This window comes from Patiria miniata, unplaced genomic scaffold (assembly GCF_015706575.1).
Source record: "Patiria miniata isolate m_02_andy unplaced genomic scaffold, ASM1570657v1 HiC_scaffold_5, whole genome shotgun sequence".
Taxonomy (NCBI): Eukaryota; Metazoa; Echinodermata; class Asteroidea; order Valvatida; family Asterinidae; genus Patiria; species Patiria miniata.
In genome coordinates, this window is record NW_024037072.1 from 7494147 (window position 1) to 7513472 (window position 19326).

The following is a 19326-nucleotide window of genomic DNA, read 5'->3' on the forward strand; positions in this document are numbered from 1 at the left end:
AAAAGATTAAATTGTAGAGTCGACGGATGTTAAAAATACTGACAACACATACCCAATTTTTTCTTTGTAATGCGCATTGAGATATAAAAAATATGAAATTGAAGAATTTTAGAATTGATGCAATACTTACATATCTGTCTAACCGCCAACGAAACCACCACTCATGAAGATTTTGGCCAGGCCAGTAAAACAATGTGTTTATGGGCCACCAATTGAATAAAGAATTGAAGAAAATCTGAAATGTGACAACACAACAGAGGTTAAGACCCACACACATTGGTAAAGAATAATGAAAAGGATACGATTTCAAGAAGGTAATTAAGCAAGAAATGCAAGACACTATGAATTTTTTTTTCCAATTCCACGATGATAAGAAAATGCATCAAACTAGGGTTACTAATTGTGTTTCATGATCAAAAGGTTGTGCATGTTTTCACTTTCCAAGTGTAATATCAACTCAGCTTAAAATTCAACATGTTAGGTTTGCACATTTTAGTTTGGATTTTGAGTGGTGTTAAAGGGGAGATACAACATTTGCAAACATCACAAAACGAAATGATCAAATTATCACAAAATACCTTACTGGATTGTTAGGGAATGACAGTCTAAAGCATCTTGTAAAATCGTGGCTCCTGGTGTTCTGACATTTTCAAGAAAAATTGTATTTTTCCAACGCTGGTCGGCCGACCAGCGTTGGAGAAAATTTGCTTTTTTTCAAAAACTGCTCCTATTTTTTCATTATTAGTTATTCCGTGTTTTCTTTGCAATTGATTACACAACTGTGAAGGGGTACAAGCCTGCTAGACTGATTCTCTGACCTTACAATTCCCCAAAGTCTATAAAGTCTCCGTTTCATCTTAAGTGGGGTCAGGGAATCAGACTACAAGAACATGATTGGTTTTCTTGGTTATTCCAGCATCTACAAGCCCAAAACGTAAAACAAGTCATTTTAACAATATTTGCTTTAACATACTAATCCTCCAAATCCATTTATTTCTGAAAATTGCAGCAAAAGCTAATGTTGTACATTCCCTTTAAAAATCCTATATGCCTCTAAGGTAAAAAATCAAAAGCTGTTTTTATTTGTTTTGCAGATTTGACTCACTTCTGACATTGATACCGTGACACATATGACGATGAATACGCCGATCTTCAGCAGCATGTAAACAGTATGGGATGGCAGGGCTGCAATAAAGCACAACGTCAACGTTAGAATTCTTATCCAAGTGTTTGGGTTTGCAATCACCAGTCAATCACGTGTCAGGTCACACGTGGCAGGCGATGGACAATGCAAACAGTTCATTGGAGGAGCCTGTCACTTAAATTTGTGACCCGTTTAATTGTGATCGTTAGTAATAGACCGATAAATAGGCCCCGCCCACTGAGCGCGTGAGCAATTAACACATGCATCTCCCCGATGCCACACTGCATGTACCAGCTGTGCACGTCATACGTGCGCGCACGCATTTCGGACATTTCGTCATCGGCACCACGAACTGACACTCACGCGCAAGTGGGTGACAGTTCGTGAAAACCACGTAATCAACCATTCCGGTTGACGAACTGACACCCGGTAGTGCGCGCGCACATCGGACACTGACGCAAAATAGGAAGATTTTCGTTTCAGGAACTGACACCCAAGCATGATGCAGCAATACAGAACTGAGAAAAACAGTTCGAAAGGTTTGACATGAATTTAATCCATCCGTATACTTGTGTGATTACACAAAAATTTGATTAATAACCATTTCAATTGGTGAAATTAAGGTCAGTGTCAGAAACCGAAAATGTACGGGGTGCACTCTAAAAGTGCCGCACTGTGCACGATGTCAGTTTGTGAAACCCAAAATGTCCTGGTTCTGTAAAATACGTGCTCGTGCGGCGCTCTCACGCCCAACTGAGAGTCAGTACATGGTGCCGATGGTGATTTGTGCACACGTCAGACATAAATCACGGCTGTGATTGGTCAAAAGATCATTAGGCCAGGCTTATTGGATCGATCTTTTGACTCACGATGACTTGATTATAAAACTCTGGGAGTAATTTCACCTGCTAAGCACAAAAAAAAATGTGTTTAACATTTTGCTGAGCAAAACAGGTTACCAGCCAAAAGACCATATGATGAACATTGCTCATGCTGGTTCCCAGCACCATTTCTTTACTTGCTCAATAGCTCCATGACATTTGCTACCATGTTCTAATAACTCAATCACATTTTTTTTCAGACTGGCATTCCAGAGTTATACCAAACCAAATTATTCTGAAAATTTTGATTTAAGTTCATGAAAAGTTCGACGCTCAAATTTTTTTAGGAATGACTATATCAAAAGATGATGACAAGTGTGGCCATTTAAAGCAATTCCAGAGTCCAGTCGAGTCAAACTACTGAAAACTTGATACTTAAAGTTCCCTTGTCTGGGACCAAAACCATTCTGTGAGTCACTACTAATAAACTTTCTTTACGAGTCGGTCATATTAAATTGAAAGCGAGGTAAAGTCTTCATTTCCTCATTAACAAGGTCTATACTATTTGGTTCTGCACGACTCTTAAGTACCAGTTTGAAATTGGTGTCAGTGACAACATTTATGTGGATGTTTCTCCAGTGCTGCAGTTGAATCCATCACAAGTCCCTTAAGAGGCTGTGTCCGAATGATTGGCTACGGCTTGAAATTACACACGAGTCTATGGCAACGGCTGCAGCCAATTCCCATAGACTCATGTTTAAGTTTAAGTCGTAGCCATTAATTTGGACACAACCTAACAAGTCCTTTCACAAGATCAGTCACAAGCAACACTGGAAGAAACATGACAAAAGGACTGCATTTTGTCGCTGTTCATTTTGAAGTCCTGGTGGGGTCATGGTGTGTGTGCCCTTGGGCAAGGCACTTTGTCACTCATTGCTTCTCTCCACCCAGGAGTAAATGGGTACCTGTAAGGGCAGAGATGGTTATTGTGATTGAATTAGCTTCCTTGCGCCTAACAGGCTGCATCGAGCTGTATACTCCCCAGGGAGCTGAGATGGTATTTGGAATGTTTCATGTGCCCAATAAGCAGGGGTAATAATGATGTAGCACCTTGAGCACCAGTCCTGGTGGATACGTGCGCTTAATAAATACCCACTATTATTATTACTATTATTAACAGCTCTTGACTGGACTTGTGACTGGAGGGCTTGGACTCAACTATAGCACTGATGTTTCACCAGTGACTAACCTTTCGCTGATTCCCTGGTGACTAGCGGAGGGAACGCCATTGTCGCATAGATGAGTAGATACCAGAAGGATACAAGCGGGACAAAGTAGTAAAACTGATACGGTCTGTCCATGACTAAACACAGCAGGACGACCAACAGATTCTGCCTGAACAAAACCTGAAAAAGCAACAACACAAAAAGGAGATACAAACAGAGTTGTCAACAAGTAGGTTGATTGTGAGTTGGTCATTTGCAGGTCAAACCACTTACACGTCAAATCACGAGCCAGGTCACAAGTGACAAGTGATAAACAAGACAACGAGATTTCCTTGTCACAGTTCATTTGGATAGCATGTCACTTGATTAAAGACTAAGTGACTTGTGATTGACTTTTTGATTAACTAGCGAGGGCTTGTCAGGACTTGATTACAACTGCAAAATAAATTTAATTAAAGGAGTTCAAAACATTTTCTGAACTTTGTTTAAGTATAGAGCTCCTCATAATTTGTAATACTACAAATGTAGTATAAGCGCTAATTCAACTAAAATGAATTCAATTACCCCCCTCCCTCTTTAATGCGGAGATGTACCCTCACGGTATCTGTCAAAATCTATCAAGTGATAGGTTGAACAGTTTTGTAAATTGGGCTGATATTGGTAGAATTCACAGGCTGTAGGTAAACTGAAGGTACCATGCCTTAACTGACATGTATAGATATGATGGGTTAAAGTACTGCTGAGTGCCTGGCAATGAATAAAGGCACAACAGGTGCACTCATGCATATCGCAGCAAAACAAAGGCATTGCCCTCCTCTATTAGAGGGCAATGGCTGCTATGTATAATGTCTATAGAATTGCAGTAAAAGTTGTAGCAGTACTCAAGGACACCCTATGTATCAAACCCCTTTAACAGATACTGACAGTTAGGCCACACAAAAAAAACAAGTCTTCGGTTTTTGGTATGGAGCTTGCCCCAAAAGTGGTGCGGCGACGCGGCTTTTTTGTTTGTTTTTAACTCTTTTTTTTCTTCAAATGTCGGCTGATGACTGCAAATGGTGCCCGACTAAATTTAGTGCAAAATATATGGGAGCCCAGAGAGGCCACATAAAGTTTATATTCGATCGTAACCCCATAAACACGTTAAAATTGTGCAGCAGCAGGATTCCAGTCAAACCAGTGAGTTTGGCGATTTTGAGACATCATCTTACATAGAATTTTTTTTTTTAAAATTTTGCCGACGCGCATGGCTACGGCGACACTCGCGCAGACCAGAAACCGGAGCCTTTTTCTTTGGCCTTATGTGGTTTAATAAATACGGGTTCTGGCAGTTGGTGACCTGCCTGTACAAAAGCTATGGGAGAGGAAGTGGATAGATTTTTTTACGGTTTGTGACAGTTTTACCAGTAGACGGGTTAAAGTTGAATTCAATATTACGTTTATTTATATGCTTGATACAACAAAATATGTATATGAAAATACAAAAAAAATCAGCTCTGGTGACTGGTGATTAGTTTTGTTGGGCTGGGTCACAATTTTTGGACAGCTTACCTGACATACTCTAACCAGGCCAAACTTTTGCCTGTCCCAACTGGCAGTGAATTGACCGTAAGCAGTCATAAACAGATAACTGGCCACCAGAATTCTGATGTGCATGTAGATTGGAATTTTCTGGAAATAAAAACATGAGATAATTAAAAAAAATGTTAAAATAAATTCTTGGGAATAAAAATATATAAAGGTTACGGAATCAATTGACCCTAGACATTCATGGATCCTACAAAAGCCTTCAAAATCCACTTGGAGGTTTGGGTGGAAAGATGAAGAATTTATAAAGGTAGAGCCCAGCCACTCATACTTTATATGGGACCTGATGCATCTTGAAACTTGGTAGGTACAAAGAGTGTACCATTGGGTTCCTGCAAAGTGTAGGATTTGGTAGGATTAAAGGAAGGTAGAGCCCAGCCACTGTTACTTTACATGGGGATTGATGTACCTTGAAACTTGGTAGGTACAAAGAGTGTACCATTGGGTTCCTGCACAATGTAGGATTTGGTAGGATTAAAGGAAGGTAGAGCCCAGCCACTGTTACTTTACATGGGGATTGATGTACCTTGAAACTTGGTAGGTACAAAGAGTGTGCCATTGGGTTCCTGCACAATGTAGGATTTGGTAGGATTAAGGAAGGTAGAGCCCAGCCACTGTTACTTTACATGGGAATTGATGTACCTTGAAACTTGGTAGGTACAAAGAGTGTACCATTGGGTTCCTGCAAAGTGTAGGATTTTGTAGGATTAAAGGAAGGTAGAGCCCAGCCACTGTTACTTTACATGGGGATTGATGTACCTTGAAACTTGGTAGGTACAAAGAGTGTACCATTGGGTTCCTGCACAATGTAGGATTTTGTAGGTTAGAAGAAGGAGTCCAGTTTTTCACATGGGCTTGATGACCCTTGAAACTTGGTGGGTGGAAAAAGTGTGCCATTAGTTTTCTGCACAATGGTGCATTTTGGAAGTATTTTGAGGATTCAGGGAGGAAACTAGGGTTCGTGAATTATGTACTCATGAATTATTAAGAATGAAAATGCTAAATTTTCTCAGGCAGGTAGTTCGCTATTCATAATCACTCCTGGGTACGACTGCATTAAGGAGTGCATCAGAATTATACAATCATAGATGTCAGATGTAACAGGGACAGGAAAAAACATGGACCCAAATTTATGGAAATGACCTAAATACGAAACAAATCACCATGACATTCACTCTCCTCACTGAACCAATCAGAATCTACGAAACAGACATGTGACCAAGATGTCTTATTTCACTGGTTGTTTTTTACCTTGCTAGCTCCTGTGATGTGGTATATTAGTATGACTAGCTGCATCCAGCCTTTCCATTCTGTGGTCTGTGGGACACTCAGAACAACCGGCTAAAAAAAGGGAATAAAATAGCACATTCGTGAAACAACGGTGGGTACAGAATAGGAAAACTATTGAAATGCATCTTTACGAGCACCAACATATTAAAGAGGTTGTGGAATGCTCGAAGACATTTCCGTCATTTTTCGGGTATATGTAGCCTAAGGTGTGATGAAATAAAAACGACTATTGTGTCTGTCATGAAATGAGTACAAAAGGTACTTTGAGAGCTATTTTTCAGGTCCTGTTTTGACCCGAACGTGCAATTTGTGTAAAAGTCGTCGTTGGGGGCAGCAAACAAAAAATACTAAATCGTGACGTAATAAACAGGACTCCCGATGCAGCGTAGTATAAACGAGTCCTGTTTATTGCGTCACGATTTTTCTCATTTTACGAAGAACCCGACGATTGTTATTTCAATTATGCGCTCGCCGACCAACAAATTACTCGATGAATTTCAGTTTTATAAACATATAAATGCACATTACAAAAGAATGGGACTTTGTCATTATGATATATATGGGTCTACTCTGCAATAAAAAAATATAAAAAACAAAACGACTTTCAGCATTCCACAACCTCTTTAAGATTTAGTAACCACTTAACTCATTAGTCCCTGTCATGCCTGGAACCTCCTGAACACTCTATGGTTTTATAAATTCACCAGGGTATAATTACAATGTAATACAGATACTGAAGGGTTATTATAAAAATATTTTAATTGATTGCACATCTTTTGAGAGTAAACGTTAGGGCTGTCCCAAATATACCAAATATTTGAATTTTCCATCATTAACGAATATTCGATTAGCTTTTTACCGGTTTGAATATTTGAAAGAAAAAAAAATGCTCGTACTCAACTGCGATGTTATTTTAATCGTAATGTTACGGTGCTATATTGTCAGATGCCACTGTCTGTTGACAGTGACAACAACTTTTCTGTCAACAGTGGTTCATTGTTCTCATTCTTTTAGCAGGCTACAGCCCTTGATAGTTATAAATACCTACTGCAAAACATTCCAGTGACCCATAACAGCGATCGTTGCACGTACATTTTACCCAACGCACTTTGCGTGCAAAATCTGATGGGCGCGGTACGCACTTGTAGCTGGCATGTGTAAATTTGATCAGCAAGTTTCGAATATTCGAATATTCGGTCAAATGTAGTTTTGAATAATCGAATAATCGTATACTAAATAATAGGAAAATGGGCAGCCCTAGTAATCATGATAAATTTTTCTTTGCATAAATGGATTTTTGCAGTTAAGAGTGGACAGAAATACTGTAACTAAACCCTAAATGAAAGGGAACACATTAACACTTTCTCACTTCAAATCGGAATTTATATTCCTAAATTTCAAATTACTGCATGAAAACTTACCTTGGGTACTTTTTTAACAAAGAATAATCCAAGAACGAGGACATAAACAAGTGGAACGAAGAAGGATTTGTAGGTGAAGAATTTCTGCTCTTTTTGGAGAAAATCAGTTCTGAAAGAAAACAAATAAGAACAGAAATATAGAGCACAGAAATATAGAAGGGACTTAATAAAAAATAATTCAACATGTATAAAGTTGTTGCTCTTTAAAACCATCTTCAAAATATTTGGAAGGCTTTAAGGGAGATACAAGAAAATACTGCAGGAGCTGTAACAATATTGCATGTGTTGAAGACGAGTGCAATATTTGTCTGGTTGACAACTGTGAGTTTCTACATTCTTATCGAGTGGGAATCAGTGAAATGCGCGGCGATTAATGCCCGGATGAGGGCAATATCAAAACGATACTGTCCTCATCCAGGTACTCCATCCAATAACCGTACAATATGCTGATATAATTTTAGTACACGGAAGACTGATATAAATAATAATATATAGACCAAATTGCTACACAAAATTTAGAAAATTTCACAGCAAAAGTTTAACCAATTTCTTGAAGCTATTTATAGAAGCAAAAATAAATTAAAAATTGCTCATAAAATTAAGTTAACACACAAATTCATATGAGTACCAGGCATTTGCTGTAGAAACTGCATGATGTTTTTTGGTTGGTAACCTATTTTGCTACGAAAAATTTTTGCTTCACTTTTTATGGAATAGAAAAGAATGTAGTATTCAGACGCCACTTCGGCGTTTATGTACAAAGTCTATGGAGAGTCAAGAACAGTATTTCTAACAAAATTGGAAATGTTTCTCAGTCCCAGATTCATGTCTAATCAACATTTTTGCAATGACTGACCTTCACTGAGATGATATGTGAAGTAAAAAGTGGCGTCAGGTTGCAACGTTCTTTCCATGGACTATTGCATGCAATTACACATGTGCCTATGGAAGCGGCTAAAGCCACTCCCCATAGACACGTGTGTTACTGTGAGCCGTAGCCAAGTAAATTGGACACTGCCACTAAATAAAAATGGGAAATTTCAAAATGTTTACCTGTCAGCCAGGAAGATGTAGAAGAGAATGATTCCAAACTTGGCCAGGGAGCTGGTCAGTTTATACGCCTGCAGCAGGTCGCTGCCCTTCCGGGCGGCGTTACCAGATTCAGGGTCTCTGGGAACACTGCCCTCTTGTGACGGCTTGACGTGATTGTGGAGACTATTTGCATTAGCTGACGGGCCGGGTTCGGGGATGGGTCGGGTGGCAATGTGCCGAAGACGCGCTCTGAGACCGAGGGAGACAATACCACTGGGGGGGGGGGGGGGGGGGGAGAGACAACAAAAGGGACAAAATAAGCACTCTTTGTGGGTTAAAACGTGCAGAGAACACCTGTCAACGAATCAGAGTGTAACATAGTCAGCATACAATAAGTCCTTAAAAGTCGAATCTCCAGCCATCCCAAATCAAATCACAAGTCATCTTAAAGGCCACTTCATACATCAGGGGAAAGCAAAAGCAAACCAAATCTCATAGCGTCAACAACTGAATTTTGACTGTGACGTTCGTGTGTGAAGTATGAACCTGCCTCAAGTCATTATAAGTCCAATCATAAGTCATCACACATCAATCACAAGTAACATGACAAGTCAAATCCAAAGTAAGTCACAAGTCAAATCACGTCAGGTTGACTGACCTGTGACTGACTTGTGACTGACTTGTGACTGACTAGTGACTGACTTGTAACTAACTTGTGACTAACTTTTGACTGACTTTGGGCTGGCTCGTTACTGACTTGTTACTGACTTGTGACTGATTAGTGAATGATTGTGACAGACTTGTGACTGACTTGTGACTGACTTGTGACTGACTTGTGACTGACTTGTGACTGACTAGTGATTGACCAGTGACTGACTAGTGATTGACCAGTGACTGACTTGTGACTGACTAGTGATTGACCAGTGACTGACTTGTGACTGACTTGTGACCGACTTGTGACTGACTAGTGACTGACTTGTGACTGACTTGTGACCGACTTGTGACTGACTTGTGACTGACTAGTGATTGACCAGTGACTGACTTGTGACTGACATGTAATGGTTAGATAAGAACTCTTCAAAGAAAGACCCTCAACAAAATAGGTAGTAAAAATCCCAATACAAAAAGATACATGTATGACCTCTGAACTTTGATCACTGAAAGATCAAAGGTAAGGAATTCACCACTGAGACAAAGTTCACAGAAGCTTCATATTAATTGACAATATCCAGGTCGGGCGAAGCATCTGAAGTTCAACTTACCATGAAATGAAGAAGCAGAACGTCAGTACCTGTAACAGGGTTGGCATGAAGCTTTCTCTGGTGCAGCACGTTGTGTCAAGAGGTCGACTCTTAGAATTACACACCAGGTTTAGTAATAATTGGGCATCCTGACAAAAAATAGAGAAATTGAGCATTCCATCACACTGATGAGTGCAGAAACCAGACTATTTGCTCCTCGTAACAAAATTGCCACATTGAAATAAAAGTCAGGCTGGCAAACTCACAAAATTGTTCAGCATGGAAATAAATAGCTCAGCATAACTGGGTTCAGAGATTGTTAGCAATGCAGCCATCTATGAGATACAGTGGAATCTCGATAAGTCAAATTTCAGGGGGATTGACTCAACTTTCGAGTTATCCAATGGATTTTCTATTCAACAACAATTGACGGGAATAAGTTTTTCTTTGAGTTACATGTAGAAGGGTTTTTGAGTTAACAGGTTTTGACCTTTCGAGATTTCACTGTATGTGTTTTTATTTAGCAGAGAGTAAATCTCTCGTGCATTCATTGTTAAGGGAACAAATAATAAAGCGATGGAGCAGTTATGAACGTCTGGTTTAAAACTGGTTAAGGGACTGGTTCTCCTGGACGTAAATGGTCACTCTGACACAAATATCGTATAATTTACCGTGTTGAGTGCCTCGTTGCTTAGATGCATTCCATCCGTTGTGTCTTCCTGTGATTTATTGGAGACTTCCATGGCTGAGTACCACAGCTCCACATTTGTATTAGCTCTGTTAATAAAATTAAAGTTATTATGCTGGTTAGCTTTGGTGCAAGATGCAGTCAAAATGATGCGCCAATAGAGGGCGCTGTCAACAAATACAAAGTGTACTTGGTTTCGAGATAGTAATGGCACTAAACTCCCTGTAAAATGATTCCTTCTGGCATGTTGTCATTTTGAAAAAAATCAGAATCCGAAAAGTAACTGACCAAATGAATGTTAACAAGTTGACTTGGTTTAAAGATAGTAATGGCACTAAACTCCCTGTGAAATGATTCCTTCTGACATGCTGTCGTTTTGAAGAAAAAAAACAATAAAAGAAGGTCATTTCTAAAGATGAGTCAAGTGAAGCATTTTTGGAAATATCCGTTAGTAGTTGGTTTGTCATTGGGCAAATCCTTGAATGGGTACACGCAAGCATTTACACAACTCACACATGTGCGCGGTTGCAATTATTCGTCGGTTTAGTGCATGACATTACGTAGCTGCAATCAGCTGAAATGAGAACGTGTTCTGGATGCTAATTTTAGGCATCATTCAAAACATGACTCTGCAACTTTTGAATTGAAATTGAGATCCTAGGTTTTTTTTGGGGGGGGAATAAACAGCATTCAGGTTATTTGTTAAACATTCGTCTTTAGATATTTAGCACTTTTGTTGCTTCAAACAAAATAAATGCACAAATGACAAATGATCTACTCTTCCAATAACACACAAGCATTAGATGGAATATCAGTGTAAGGCATGTGAGGTACAATGTAAGCTTAGAAGTTCTTGGGTCCGAGTGCCAACATTCCCAAGACTGGAGTCAATAATCTTGTTGATAACGCCCTCCATGGACCACACTTGCCAGGGGTTGGGACAGGTTGCACTAGCAGTCTTGAGCCAAGACTAGAGATTGGTTAGAAATCTCAATCTGCAGATAGGATACAATTATCTAAAATCTTTAGTGTTATAGAAACGCTGGGTATGTCTCCAGTTTCGGCTTCAGCAACATCAAATTCTACAAGGTGAGGCAGAAGTCAAGAGCATAACTCTTTATTTCTTTGATTCTGAAACCTGATGAAACCCTAGATTTGGAAAACTCCCCTACTACATGAAACAATGGGCTTTATGCGAGAGTGTAATAAGTGGCAGCAAGTACCGCAACCCTTACTCCTTAGCATGATTTGATGAACCACACCCATCCTGGCAAATTCCAACACCATATGGGAAACTGCACACACATATTTCTGACTTTGATTCTGGAGGTGTGCCAACCCAATGTAAAAGACTGTCAGTTTAGGGGTACTGTACCCATCCTGACAGATTCCAACAAAACATGTCGTTGGGGTTTGATGGGTTGAGTTCTGCTAAGGTTAATGAAAAAAAGAGAGGCTCCTACGTAACTTGAGAGTGATAACTTAATTGGATATGTAGAGGTAGTTTGGTGCCCTGAAAAAAAAACAGAGCTGGCTTGAACAATACATTGTTTCTGTCTTATACAATATGTAGGATTTGCCAAGAACGTAAGAAAATGGCTTTGCTTTAATTAGGTTGCCTGACTTACAAGACGTCTACTGTGGCAGCATTGTACATATCCAGCTGCTCGTTGGTGATCATCTTACGGCTTTCACTGAGTAAAGACTCTTGTACTGGAGCTGAAACAATCAATAAATGAACAAAATAATAATAAAAACCATGTTGATTTATCAATTCCTCTTCACCCTAAGAATTAAAGAAGTAGATAAAAGACCCAACAAACTTAATTATTAATATCAATTGGCAAAAAAAAAACATAAAAAAAAATTTAAAAAAAATGAAATTTGCGCAAACTACCTTGCATCATCCAAACCACTTTGGTGCTGTCCTCTGTCTTCTGCAAGATTGGTGTCAGCTGCGTGAGGTTCACTAAACACCAAGCAAGAACAGAGGAATAGAATTAACAACTCAGATGTAATTGAGTGCAGTAGTTTATTTCTTCATTCCTTCTTTCAGCTTGGTATCCCCATGACTGCTTGAGCACTTTTATCCACCAGGTACTAACTTTGAATTGAGAGCTGATGAAGACGAAAATACAAGGTTACTTAAAAGTGGGAGGAAAACCCACAAAACTAAAGAACCAAAAAAATAATAATCGGGTTCAGACTTAACAACCTAATCTACAGTTTCCACATCACCAACCTGATTTTATTCAGCTATTTTTCTACGTGACATTTTGAAAATGTCACGTAGAATATTCTTCGTCAGACAATTGTTCTCTATAATGAGCATTAATAGGACCGTCTGCGTGAAAATTTCCTTCCGCAACTACCAATGCATCTTCCCTGTCAGATTCTCCGCCGTCACTGCAAAACCTACTTCGAGTCAGAAAGAAATCATCGTCTGAACTATCAATTTGTCAACGGAAGGAGCCGGGACAAATGTTGCAACCTGACGCCACTTTTTTTCTCCATATATCATCTCAATGAAGGGCATTCATTGCAAAAAAGATGATAAGACATGAATCTGGGACTGAGAAATATTTCCAATTTTGTTAGGAAATACTTAAAAAATTATTGACTCTCCATAGACTTTGTACACAATCGCGGAAGTGGCGTCAGGTTGCAACATTTATCCGAAGTCTTTTCATCTCCATCCACTGTTAATGCCAATACTTCTTTTGACGCAATGGTTTAAGTCGAAGAATACACTCACAAGTGTGGATTCTTAATTTACGAATTCACTCGGCGCTTCGCGCCTCGTGGATTCTTAAATTACGAATCCACACTTTCTCGTGTATTCTCCTTAACGTCTTCTCTCTACAGGTTTAATCAGGCTTTTGAGTTACACTGCCTAGAGCACTTTTGAGGAATCTTGGTTTCATTTATACCAGAAATAAATAAAGAAATAAACAGTAAACAAATCCTCCCACCTCCCAATTTTTTTCTCTTGTTTTTTCCCAAACTAATGCCCAGCCAATGATGATATGTTAAATGCCACTACATTGTATTGCGGAATGATTGCCTTTACATCTAGCAAGAATGAGCTATTACCTGTGTACTGTTCTAATGCCTCATGTGCAGCATTGTGCAGCTTAATCGTCCATGTTGCTACTCCAAGGACCACTAGTACCGGCTTCGGGGACGAAGACTGAAAAGACAAAGGTCAAAAGGTCAAGTTTATATAAACAGACTGAGGGGTAAAACCAAATATTCAAGTTTATATCTCCCACATCCCAGAATTCCACTGTAAAAAAAGAACAACAAAAAATTGACCAAAATCGCCATAGAATGCAGATGTTTACTTGGGAAAAAACCTTTCATTTTGAAAGAAAGCATCCATATAAACATGAAATGGCATTGCAAAATCAATGTTGTCAGTTCTTTTTGAAAACTACATTTTATTTAAAAACATTGTTTGTCAAAGTTTAACTGCAAAGAACTTAAATACTTGCACGCTTATAGGGAATATACAACATTTGCAAACATAAAAAAACCAACTACCAATTATTTTGAAATATCTTACTGGACTGTTAGTGAATGACAGTCTAAAGCATCCTGTAAAATCATGGCACCTGGTGTGCTGTCATTTTCAAGAAAAGTGGTATTTTTGTATCAATTTCCAATGCTGGTTGGCTTTTTTCAAACACTGCCCGCAATTTACCGTAGTTAGTTAGTCCGCATTTTGTTTGCAATCGATTACACACCTTTGAATAGGTACAAGCCAGCTAGACTGGTTCCCTGACCTTACAATTCCCTGATGTCTATAAATTGCTCAGTTTTATTTGAAGATGGATCAGGGAACCAGACTACAGGAATATGATTGTTTTCCCAGCATCTACGAACACAAATCCTCAACCAAGTCAGTGTAGCAATGTTTGCTATAAAATACTAACCCCCAAATCCATCCATTACCTTTAAATATATCAGACACCATTTGCAAAAGTTCAAAAATGAAACTGTCACAATATCATGAAATATCCTAATTGTTTGTAATAACTATGTACAATTTCTTGCGCTTTCAATCAAAATCTATGCTTTGGGCAGAATAAAATGAAGATGCAATTTTTTACAGTTTTCTACTGAGCTAAAATTTGGACAGGTTAGTTTATTTTATTAACATACTTCAGATTAATTTTTTTGTTCCTCCATGAATCAGGGGAAAAAAATGTGGGGTGTGTGAAATTGTGTCCATTACCTTTCAGCACAATGTACTACACAGTTTTATTCAGTCAAATTATAAAGGAACAATCTACGCAAACAGAAATCTATAAATATCCGTCCACATGTTGTAACCATCCATCTGGGTGAGTTTGTGGATATTAAGCTTGGCCAGATGTTGTGAAACCCCAACAGACCAAATAAATGGAATTAATTTTGGAGTGCCGCTCTGTGCACAAGTACTGTACACTGAGTGACAAAAACTGCACAATTTGATTGAAAAGTCATTGATTGCGGTTCTCTGTTGTTATTTCAGGTTCCAAATGGTAATCCAACCCCGGCAAGCAACAAGTACACCGTGCTTAAAAATTAGGAAAACAAAAACCCAAGCATTAAATACTGAATTATCTCAAACTTACTAGTACTTTAGCTGCATATTCTTTATTGAGAGAGTTGTTCACTTCAGGCTGCCAGAGGAACTCCTGAAACGAAAAGGGCAGGAGATGAAAATTGGACAAACTTCTGGCAAGTGGGCACAAATTACATCGGGAACAAGCCACTATCTAACGAACATTCTTCGCCCAAACTTGCTTCAAGATACCACAATGGTATTCGAAGTTTTGACAAGATTTGCTTTGGTGAAAACGCCACGTGCATGCAAAATCATATAGGGTACCAAAGCAACTGAAGAAAAAAGATTTTTTTTTACAGAAAACAAACCCAAAAATTCTCAAACTCTGATAACGCCCATGTTTTATCAAATTTAAGCTCAATAAAAGTTTATACATTTTAACTTGTCTCAATGTTTTACATTCATTACTTTATACGTTTATAATTTACAGACTAAAACTCCAATCTTCATTTTGCTTGTATGAAAAAAAAAGCTTCAATTGCTATTGCCTCCATAGACTCATGTACATCTATATTCTGTGTTCATCCCAATGTGTACAATCATCAAATATTGAAATGCACATCACTGGTGGAATAATGAAACAAGCTCATTATTGTCTGCCGGACGTATAAGTTTCTATTACCGCAATTACAATTATAAAACGAGACTGCTTTGTCTGCAACATTATCTTTTAATGGCAGCAATAATATACATCGATGACTTGGGCATACATTTCATTTTCACTTCTAGTTATGATAACAACTGCTGTTGTTGCACGCTGGTTTAGGCAATAAAAAAATACGCAACATGAAATTCATCTATGATTCCAACTTCACACCACAAATACAGCTAATATCGAACGGATGAGAACATTTTTTAAATAAATAGAACTGCTTCACGACGTGTGTGGGAGGTTTATTATTTGTATGAATTAATAAGGGAATAAATATGTACTTGGGCGTTTTTAAACAAGTTCGTTTAAAACCGGCCAGGGGCCTGGATGATGAAAATGGCCCAAGCTAAATACCTTTTGGTCAAAAAGTCAAAACAAGTCAAAGATTATACATTTCCAACGCGATGTGGCGCAGAACGCAGCAGTGCCAGAAAAAATAGTGTTCAAAACCAGTCCGTGTTTTATCAATCGTTTAAAACCACCCAGGTGACGGGCTCTTGGCCAATAGGAATGGGCAAACTGTCTTAGATATTTATGAATGAACAATAACTTACTATTGCAGTCTTTGTTTCTGGAATCGTGTGCAGCAGGTTCTCATGCTATGAGAGAGATGAAATAAAACAATTGCAATGGAAAGAATTAACAACCAATATTAATTGAAATGTTGGGGAAAATCGAGACCCGAACCTATGGCCTCCGTACATGAATAGTAAATGGCGCTCGGTGACTCATTGTGAGAGCTCAGTGAGGGACACATTGCATGCATGTAATGGTTCATGCTGGTATGGTGCAAAGGTATACATAACTATATTGAATTCATGTTGAGTGCCTAACACGCCCTTCTCTCCCATAAATGTATAATTGAGGGGAACAATACATTCATGTTCCCTCCAAACTCTCTTTCACAGTGTTTCTATTGAGAGGCAACTTGCACATCATGGAGTCCATAGGAATGGTTTTCATGTGATTAAAACATCTGTGAGTGGATCCATGACTAGGCTATTAAAAAAAAATGCAATTTGCATCGGAGTGATGTAAATTCAATAATGTTTTTGTTTTTTTTCTTCTCAATCGGGACAACACTGAGTATGCAGTGTTTATAAATATAATCTGATGAAGGGTAAAACTCAATATTGAATTTACATCACCTCTGATGCAAATAAATCTTATGAATAGGTTGGTTGCAGTGCCCTCTCCTCTATGTAAGATTCGAACCAGCACGCCGACCTACCAGCTCGGTTGGTCGAGGGATAAGACATCTGCACTAGTACATGCAGTTTGTGAATATTTCTCACATCAATCGTTACAACACTAGTTACATGTACATGAGTACTGGTACATGCAGTTATTCATAAAAAGTAATTTGCATCGGGGTGATGAAATTCAATATTGGGGTTTGCCCTTCACTGACGTATTTTATAAACACTGTATAGTGTTGCTCGAGCAATTGTGAGAAAAAAAATCACTCGAGTGGGACATGAACCCATGACCTCCTGCTTACTAATGCAGACATCTTACCACTCGACAACTGAGCTTGCCGGGGTTGGCTGGCTGGTTTGAATCTGACACAGCAGCGGGTAACGAGACCAAGCTATTCATAAGATGGAATTTGCGTCGGGGTGATGAAATTCAATATCGGGTTTTGCCCTTCATCAACGTATTCTGCCCTTCACTAACGGTGGTCAAATGGTAAGACGTCTGCACTAGCAAGCAGGAGGTTTCAGGTTCAAGTCCCACCAGAGTGATTTTTTTCTCAAATCACTCGGAGCAACACTGAGTACAACGTGCTCAGTGTTTACAAAATACGTCGGTGAAGGGCAAAGCCCGATCGTGCCAATATTTGTAAAAATTCGTCGGTTAAGCTTGCAAAACCCAATTGTGAAGGCAAGGATTGTGTAGTCCAGCTGTACCTGAATTTTCCTGAAAGTCTCAGTTTAGGAATTTATTTATACCCAATAAGTTAGTCAGTCACTAGTGGGTCAGTCACCCAGGGGGGTCACCCAGGGGGTGGGGGAGTGAGTCAGTCAGTCACTCAGTGAGTCAGTCCGCGACTCTGTCAGTCAAGGGACAATGGGCTGGCCCTTTGGGTCCAGCAATTTCTTTTTTTACAAATTAGTGGAAAATGTGCAGTGCATAATTCAAAGCAAATTACATAAAATTCTGGGGACATCAGTAGATGGTTGTGGAGCTTACTCATACACAATCACAACAGATGGCCATGATGAATGAAGAGTTACACTGCCGAGATTAAAATCCTAACAAAATCCAAACAATCATTCCAAGTGCTATGCAGAATTCCATCTGCTTCATTCATGTTTAATTCATCTGGAGGCACCCAGGCGGATCTAGAAATGTTCCACTTGGGAGGGGGGTGTGTCATCCTATGGCGTCCGACCGAGAACATGAACAGATCTTTGTTCCCAGACACCCGCTCTCTGTAAACTCGACGAATGGACTAATTCTGAATAGAGCATATACATGTAACTTGACCATGTTGACCTGAAAAACTTATGACATTTGTCAACAATGCAGCACATCCTGTGTATAGCGTCCTATTTTTGGCATTAAGTTTGTGTCCCTACTGGGCCAATCAAATCAAGGGCAATAAATGGTATTTCGAAAGGAGAGAAGGCATTACAATTCACAACATATTGGAAATATTGCGAACTGATGGCTATTACAAAATTGAAATTGTTCACCTCCATTTCTGTTCAATTGATCAACAATAATTTCAAACATGGGAGTCTGTGACTAGACTAATCAATTAGTGTTTGGTACCAGGACGTTCACATAAATGTGGACTGGTGGGACTTACACGCTCTATTGAGACTACATGTATGTACCCTAAATCAACCCAATGTGTCTCAAATGGAGCTCACGAAGGAGGTCGCCAAGTGGTAGCCACTGTTCATGGCTTCACGCACGCAGTCTATGATAAACCCCTTTAGTTTCCTGGTCAAATTGCCACATTAACATAAAGTTACAAGCACTTCATGATTGATACTGCAGGCCGACACCCTAATGTATTTTCATGGAGGTGACAACTTGACGATCCACATGCATCCATACACATGAGCCATCCTCCTCAACGTAACACACAGACCAATGAGGAGTCAGGTTCCACTTTGTATTAATGTAATCAATTAACCTATGGCAGGAGAATCGCGTCAACCCAGCTTGTGAAATATTGTCTAATTACATGAATTACAAATGGGCACCGCAAAATCTGAAGCAAACATCTGAGGCTAACTTGAATACTGTATCCAGTATCGAAACAAGTTCTCAAAAGAGTCGACATCGTAAGAGTTGGAGTTGAGTGCAATAATACTTTGAATATTCATGGACCAAAGGTACATGTACATGTATGTACAATAAATATCCTGACAATGAATTGATAAAAATGCTAGAAATACGACCTATTTCAAGAAAAGTCAGTGTTCAGTTCCTGTCCGCAATCCTTACCTTATTATTCACTGACCCAACAAACAGATGGTGAATTATTTTAATTTTTTTTGGTTAGAATTCACAACTATCACACTGTAATGTGTGTGTCTTCAGACATGTTTTGAGAATTTCAAAATAGTGAAATTAAATATTCCAAAGACGTTAAGT

General features: G+C 39.0%; 1 protein-coding gene across 2 annotated transcripts in view; it reads right to left on the minus strand.

Moving 5' to 3' along the window:
• Nucleotides 1-19326, minus strand: part of LOC119740732 (N-acetylneuraminate 9-O-acetyltransferase-like) — a 35293-nt gene that overhangs the window by 3411 nt on the left and 12556 nt on the right. For both annotated transcript variants that reach the window (XM_038216133.1, XM_038216134.1), the window contains exons 4-17: nt 16269-16313; nt 15070-15132; nt 13544-13640; nt 12348-12419; nt 12079-12169; nt 10434-10539; nt 9784-9911; nt 8543-8794; nt 7490-7598; nt 6030-6119; nt 4743-4862; nt 3215-3371; nt 1106-1185; nt 131-235 (exon numbers count right to left, since the gene is read on the minus strand). In XM_038216133.1, the coding sequence (XP_038072061.1) occupies nt 131-235; nt 1106-1185; nt 3215-3371; nt 4743-4862; nt 6030-6119; nt 7490-7598; nt 8543-8794; nt 9784-9911; nt 10434-10539; nt 12079-12169; nt 12348-12419; nt 13544-13640; nt 15070-15132; nt 16269-16313 (1515 nt within the window). The remainder of the gene's footprint in view (nt 1-130; nt 236-1105; nt 1186-3214; nt 3372-4742; nt 4863-6029; nt 6120-7489; nt 7599-8542; nt 8795-9783; nt 9912-10433; nt 10540-12078; nt 12170-12347; nt 12420-13543; nt 13641-15069; nt 15133-16268; nt 16314-19326) is intronic.